We start from the raw sequence: 7,184 nt of genomic DNA on the forward strand, positions 1-7,184 counted from the left end.
ACTTCGGATTTCATGGTGAAATTTGGGGTCGGCCCTGAAATTTCCTCTATTCACTCTACCCTTATTCTCTGCACTCTTTGTTTTCCACAGACGAGGTAAGGACAAAGGTAAGATTCGGTGTCCTTCGGTGTTTGAAAGGGAAGAGAAAAGGGTTGACTTAAAATGACCCCAGCTGCCCTTAAGACTCATCAAAAAGCCCGCGGATCAAGTGGGCCGATGGAGGCCCGCAGGCCCGCACAAAAAGCCTGCAAAAACCCAGGGCGGCCCTCCAAAAGCCCGTAAACTATTATATATGTGTTATATATATACAGATCCTATCCAGACTGAAGCCTCACTCTGAAATTAACGTGTGAGGTTGGAGTTTAGAGTCACTTTTCTGTCTCATATCCACATCTTGACCGTTCAGTTTTTAGGTACTAATGTATAGATCATCTCTGCAAAATTTCAGTTAAATTGATGGTCGTTAAAAGGTATCCAACTCACTTACATTTAAGTCGAACTGAATCTGTCCACCCTGAACCATACTAGCTTTAAGGCAGGGTCTTGCGGGCTTTTTCAGGCCGAGTTTTGCGGGTTTTATTTACAAATAAATCTTTAAAGATATTACGTTTCAAAAAAATAAATAATGTAGTAAGGCCCGGCCCAAGCTCGCCACGAAAATGAGGCCTAGCTGCCCTTAAGTATCGGATAAGGAAAGGGTTATTAGTCAAAATACAATTGTGCCCTTGTTTATTTCATAATGGCATAGCACGTGGCGAAAAAGTTAACGGCATATATTGAAATGTAGTTGGGTTTTATAATTCAGATATCAAAATGTGATTAGTGTAAACTTAGCCCATGGATATTGGGCCGGGTCAATTTACATCCGCTATACAAAAAACAAAGTTAAGTATTTCGACCAAAAGAAATTTATTTATTTATTATTTTTTTGGTCTTGTGAAATTTTTTTTTGTTAAACCCAAAAGAAATATATTGAAATCTACAAAAGAAGGAAAAAACAGAAAGGCGCCACGTTTTACTTGTGGGACATCGTTTCTGCTTTTCAAAGCTTCGCTCTCATTATCTGTTTGCCAAGGAGGAGAATCTCTTCCAGAGAGCTCCATTGGTAAGCTACCTGGCATTTCTGTTTCTACTATTTCAGATCGTTTTCCGAAAGCAAACAGAAATCTGAGAAATTTAAGGAAAGGAAACTTCATTTGTTTACTAATTGTTTCAGTTGAGCTTTTTGTTTATATGCCTCTTCTTTGCTTATGTTCCACACTAGTGAAGTAGTGATTTAGTACGAAAACAGAAATATGATTTTGGGAAGATGAAAGTTGATTAAAAGCAAAGGGTTGTGGTTGCTTTTCATGTAGGTATCAAATATAGTACAGAGATGAGAAGTTATAATCCGTTTAAGAAGGTTTTGTGTTGAAGAAGTAGTCAATTGCTTTGCTCATTTGTAAGTTGTGAACAATTTATGGCTGATCTGATAAAAATAAACCATTTTCTTTTGTTCATCATGGGAAGCAGTTCTCAGTTAGCGAACCCATGTTTTGTTTTTTGGGTTTGTGAAATGCATTTTAATTATGTGATAGTGACTTGTGAGGAAGGGAAAGGATTGCAATCTTAAGTTGGAGGAAAAGTGGAAAACATAGTAGTGGAAGTAGAGGGTTTTGTTTGAAATTTTGAATGCAGTCCTTGTTAATTAATTGGTAGGTTCTGTATCGAGTGTCATTGATCTTTACAGACCACAGAACTAACTGGGTTGTGTTTATGGGTTGCAGTTTAAAGATGGGCCACGCGAAATACATCTTTCCTGCTGTGTTGGGATCATTTGCAGTGGCATGGGCATTTGACCATTTTGTTGCTGACAAGAAGATATTTGGAGGCAAGTTAGTTGGTTTTCATTTTTGAAGGTGGTGTTTCATTTATTTAAATCTTGATCCATACTTATTTCTAACAAGATACTACTGAGGTTGTGTAAATCTGGCTCTATTCTTTTGACTGCTTAGGTTAGGTTGTGTATAGAAAAAAAGAAAAGAAAAAAAAAGAAGGTACTACTGAGACATGCAGTAGATAGTATATGACATATCATTCATTCAGTGAAAAAGAATGTAAAGAGATTTGGTGGTTATAAAAAATCTTGTAAAGAGATTTGGTGAGCGTTATTGTTGCAGGAGATAGATATGTAATCGCTGCAAACAGTAGTCTAAACGTGATGTGTTTGTGTTGTGGATTTAGGAACTACTCCATCAACTGTTGCAAACAAAGAATGGTGGGAAGCAACTGACAAGAAGTTCCAGGCATGGCCTCGCACTGCCGGTCCTCCTGTGGTCATGAATCCCATCAGTCGTCAGAATTTCATTGTGAAGTCAGGCACCGATGAATGAATCTTCAACATCTTCACTTACTTTATCTCTGTAATGTAATGTGATGACACTTTTTTAGTGTGGTTTGGTTGCTGTGAATTTTGAATCCTCTAGATCATAATGTCACTTAAACAAATCCTGAATCACGAATAAATGATCTTTTTTATTTGTTTCACCATCAAATTATAATTAGTCACCTGCAGAAATTTTGCCACTAAATGATGTGGTAGATAATATACATGATTGTATCTTAGGTTTTGCTATTTGTAGCATTACTCTACTACCAAAATTAGGCACTTGACTTGAGGACTGAGAAATGGGTGAAGAACTATGCTTCCTCGTTGAAACCAGATATTGCTTACCATTTTAGTAATTCAACTTTAAACCATAGGGAATCTAAACCTTGCATTGTTTCTTGAGTCGGTTGCCTCTAAAGCATGGATCTTGGAGCTTATGAACACAAATTACATTAAATCCAACTAATTGCAATCTTCTTCAGACAGAAAATGCATTTCCAGTTTTGCACATAAAATTTTCAAAATAAAAAAATCAGTCCTCTGTTTGGACTCTCATCACATGATAATCTAAGATTCTAAATGATTTGAACTCAGGCTATACTACATTTTTTCTTTTCATAAAAGTTTGAACTGAACTCGGGCCATACTAGTTTTTTCATTTCATAAACGTTTGAACTTGATTTAAACACACTGCAAATCGTCGTTGGCATTGAGATTTTGAAACCAGGAATTACAATGATACAACAGGGGACCTAATATGTAACAGGAGGAACTCAGAGCAGTCCTTCCCTATGGGAGGAAGGACTCTCAGTGCATTAACCAACCACCTTTCAACTCAAATTGATTACAACCACTTCTTCTGCAGAAGCAAGTGGATGGATGATCTGAAGAACCCAGCCTGAATAAACACTGAGGATAACCATTTTTCATGAACAAAAGAGCCTCAAGTCTGGTGGGTTCATGACTGACTATCTATCCATCAGGTTTACTTTATTTCTTGAAGCATTTCCACAACCTTCTTCATTTTTGGCCGTTTGGCCGGGATGTTGTCAGTGCAGAGTAATGCAATCTTCAGTGCTGCAAGCATTTCTTTCCTCCAACCAAAGGAAACCGTGCTGAGCCTTGCGTCAAGAATCTGCTCTGGGGTTTCCCCTCTCATAGGAGCATTATGCACCCACTTCACCAAATCTACTCCCTCATCGAAGGCCTCATCTACTGGCAATTTTGTAGTAAGGATCTCCAGCAAAATAACACCATAGCTATAAACATTTCCAGGAGCTGTAACTTGCATTGTATACGCATATTCTGATAGCAGACAGGCAATACAGAAAAAGAGTTAGAACTGAGGGCAAGTTAAAAGACTAAAAATCTAATAAAGCTAGTAATAAAAAATGATTACCTGGAGGAATATAACCAAAGGATCCAGCAACTGCACTAATACTGGCTGTGCCTCTGGATGGATCCAACAGCTTTGAAATCTCAATCTCTCCAACCAGAGGCTTGAAGTTACCATCCAAAAGAACATTGCCAGAAGATATATCAAGGTGGATAATTGCCACATTATGAAGAAAAGCCAACCCTTCTGCTACTCCAATGGCAATAGAAAGTCTTGTTGGCCAGTCGGGTTCATATTCAGGTTTCTTGGAAGATTCATGAAGAAGCTGACATAATGTCCCATAGGGCAAGTAATGATGCAGCAAAAGAGCAACATCTTCATAAATAACAAATCCAATAGGGCGCACTAGGTTATCATGGCAGAGTTTACTCAGCCTTTCAAGCTCTCTAATCATCTTGTTCTGGTGATGAACTATTGTCCTGTCCATGGATTTTAGTCGCTTCACTGACACAATCAGCCCAGATGGCATTACAGCCTTGTAAACAGTGCTAAAAGTCCCAGTACTGACCTTGTTTGAATCCTTCAATGTTGCTTTAACAGCACAATCAAGATCAATTGCTTGTCTGAGATTCTCAACAAAAACACTCCCTGCTACTATCACTGGTACGTTGTTGGCTCCTTCATCTTCAGTTTCAGCAGCTCTCTCTTCCTTCTCCTGCTTCTCTCTCATCATAAACAGCAGAACAACTACAGTTACAGAGACAAAAATTGCCAAACCAGAACCAATAACTGCGAGTATGATTCTGTAAGAAACCCTGTGATGGTAATTATCATGGTCAGCACTGTAAGAACTTCCACATGAGGAGCTCAGTGGCTCTCCACATAGCCCTTTATTTCCCAGAAAACTTGAATTTGGACTTTTCTGAAATGGTATGAATGTCGGTACTGGACCAGTAAATAGATTGTTCGAAAAATTAACCTCTATCAAGCTCAGCATTCCCTTAAATGCAGATGGAATAATATCGGAAAGCTGATTATTGGAGACATCAAGAGAAACAAGCTTGTCAAGTTTCCCTAATTCAGGGGGAAGAGGCCCACGGAGATGGTTGAAGCTCAAATTTAAGGCTATCTGCAAGTTTTTGATATGACCAATTTCTGGAGGGACATTGCCAGTCAAATAGTTTCTTCCCATTTGCAGCTCCAGCAGTTTAACACAGTTCCCAATCTCATGAGGTATCTCTCCCCTTATCGAATTCTGGCTCAATAGCAAGTATTGCAATCTTGACATGTTACAGATATCATTCGGTAAGGTACCATTGATTCTGTTGTTGCTGAGATCCAGCTTGTTAAGATTCTTGCACCTAAGAATTGATTTGGGAATATCTCCATATAGACTGTTACCAGAGAGAATCAACTCCTGCAGATTCATAAGCTGTCCAAGCTCTGGAGGAATCCTTCCAGTAAATCCATTTGAGGCTAAATTTAGGAGGGTAAGATTTGAGCAGTTGGAAAATTCTGGAACAATTTCACCAGAAAGATTGTTGTTGTCTGCTTCAAAGTAAGTTAGGCCACTAATATTCCCAACTGTGTGAGGAATGCTACCTACAAGATCATTGTTCCCGATTCGGATGCTAGAAAGACTACTGCAGCTTCCTATTTCTTGAGGAATATCTCCACTTAATCTGTTCTGAGTCAAAACTAAAAACTCCAGCTTCCCTGAAGCAAAAATGCTCTTGGGGATTGGGCCTTCTAGCCAGTTGGAATGTAGATTCAACGATTCAAGGTCAGAAACAGAGCCTAGATTATCGGGAATTTTACCCCCCAATGCATTCTCATAGGCAGTAAAAACTCTCAAATTGGTCAAGTTCCCCACCCAAAGTGGGATAGAACCATTCAGCTTGTTACTAGATATTTGAAAGTCCTCTAACTTATGTAGGCCCTGAATTTCATTTGGTATTTGTCCTACAAGCAAGTTATTGGACAGGTTCAAAGATCTAAGGTTTTTGAGGTTACCCAGCTCTAGTGGAATTGAACCTTCAAACTTATTCAAAGACAAATCAAGAAACTCAAGCTGAGATAAATTTCCAAGAGCAGAAGGAATGGATCCATGGAAATCATTAAAAGAGAGGTCAAGCCTCCTCAAAGCTTTGAGCCCAGAAATGATAGTCACATTACCTCGAAGGTCATGATGAGAAAGATCAAGCCTTTCCACCATTGAATGGTTCAAACCGCAGCTAATGCCAGGCCAAGAACAGTAGTCTGAGTTGTTGACACCACCCCACCCAGGCAGTCCTCCAAGCTCTTCATTAATGGCTAACAATGTGGTCTGATCATGAAGCTGAGCGCCCACAAGCTGAGACTGAGACTGGGATAAGAACCCGGCTACAAAAAGGAGCAACAACCACAAAAATGCCATTGCTGGTTGCCTTCTTTTGCAGGTGTCTGTGGAAAAGAACTCAAATTTCTTCTCCAAACTCCCAAACTGAGAAAAGGGCATAAACCCCTTAACCCAAGACCAAGTCTTACTTGTTATAGTACCTAACAACAAAACCCAATGTCAGTTTCCCATTTCTTGATCAGAGAATCAAAACCGAAAAAACCATGAAAGCCACCCACCATCAAAATGCCACACAAAACCCAAGACCCCAAATCAGTTCTCAGTTCTCCGACTCTTTCATTTCAGATTCCTAGAAAGTAGGGCATTGCATCAGAGCAAACCAATCCCTTGAGTTTGAGGGGAACAAGAAAAAAACAAAGTAGACCAGCCAAAGCTTGAGGATTAGAAGTGAGAGTTAAGACCCAGATGAAAAGAACCAAAACAAGAAGAAGCAAACAAAACAGCTAGAAGCAGGATTGCATTATGGAACATGGGTTGTATTGTACATGGAAAATGCCCATATCATATATCATGGAAACTAAGAAAAGAAAAGGCCAAAAGAAAACAAGAAATATGCTAGAGAGCAGGCAAGGCTTGTGTTAATGAATAGAAGAGTAAAGTGACGAGAGAAGCAATAGTAGAGAGTACAATGGTTGGGTCGGTTTCACGGACCAGGTGTTTCTCTCTGTCTCAGAAATACAGATTTTTGTGGGTCTTAACTGAAAGGAGAAGGCGAGTAGAGCAAAGGGATGAAAATTCTTTTGTCTCGTAGGCTTCTTTTCACGAGAAATGGGCAGTGATAAGTGAATGAACAACCTGAGGCCGACCCATCCTGCGTTATCAGACGCTGGCTCATACGCCCACATATACCCTGTCATATGTATACAATACACGTGAAGGAATATTTGGGGCTTAAATTTAGGGGATCGAATAGTGACAAACACACTCCTGTCTTTCATTTTTTGGGAGAAATTTCATGAAAAAAAAAACACTAAAAAAGATGTATGAATTGTAATATGAATATTATCTTTCTTTTTTTATAAGAATGTGTTATTTCACCTCATAAATTTATAACTATGAGACTTAATCTTTCATCTGGATCC

The 7,184-nt window shown here is 39.0% G+C and overlaps 2 protein-coding genes across 5 annotated transcripts; one reads left to right on the forward strand and one right to left on the reverse strand.

Moving 5' to 3' along the window:
- The first annotated feature begins 1,003 nt into the window (after positions 1-1,003).
- On the forward strand, positions 1,004-2,526 carry LOC112191778. 3 transcript variants are annotated; one of them, XM_024331186.2, is made up of 3 exons: positions 1,004-1,105; positions 1,767-1,870; positions 2,224-2,526. In XM_024331186.2, the coding sequence occupies exons 2-3, from the start codon at positions 1,774-1,776 to the stop codon at positions 2,370-2,372; spliced, it is 246 nt and encodes an 81-aa protein (XP_024186954.1). In that variant the 5' UTR covers positions 1,004-1,105; positions 1,767-1,773; the 3' UTR covers positions 2,373-2,526. The 3 variants fall into 3 exon arrangements, with proteins under 3 accessions (XP_024186954.1, XP_024186957.1, XP_040372671.1); XM_024331189.2 differs by lacking the exon at positions 1,004-1,105 and adding an exon at positions 1,135-1,181; XM_040516737.1 differs by lacking the exon at positions 1,004-1,105 and adding an exon at positions 1,303-1,441.
- A 562-nt stretch (positions 2,527-3,088) lies between these two features.
- LOC112191772 (leucine-rich repeat receptor-like tyrosine-protein kinase PXC3) lies at positions 3,089-6,938 on the reverse strand. 2 transcript variants are annotated; one of them, XM_024331176.2, is made up of 3 exons: positions 6,321-6,938; positions 3,768-6,242; positions 3,089-3,673 (listed from the first exon to the last, which is right to left on the reverse strand). In XM_024331176.2, the coding sequence occupies exons 2-3, from the start codon at positions 6,199-6,201 to the stop codon at positions 3,354-3,356; spliced, it is 2,754 nt and encodes a 917-aa protein (XP_024186944.1). In that variant the 5' UTR covers positions 6,202-6,242; positions 6,321-6,938; the 3' UTR covers positions 3,089-3,353. The 2 variants fall into 2 exon arrangements, with proteins under 2 accessions (XP_024186944.1, XP_040372656.1); XM_040516722.1 differs by having other exon boundaries at positions 3,768-6,938.
- Between the last annotated feature and the right edge of the window lie 246 nt (positions 6,939-7,184).

The sequence above is a fragment of the Rosa chinensis genome, chromosome 3 (genome assembly GCF_002994745.2).
Source record: "Rosa chinensis cultivar Old Blush chromosome 3, RchiOBHm-V2, whole genome shotgun sequence".
NCBI lineage: Eukaryota > Viridiplantae > Streptophyta > Magnoliopsida > Rosales > Rosaceae > Rosa > Rosa chinensis.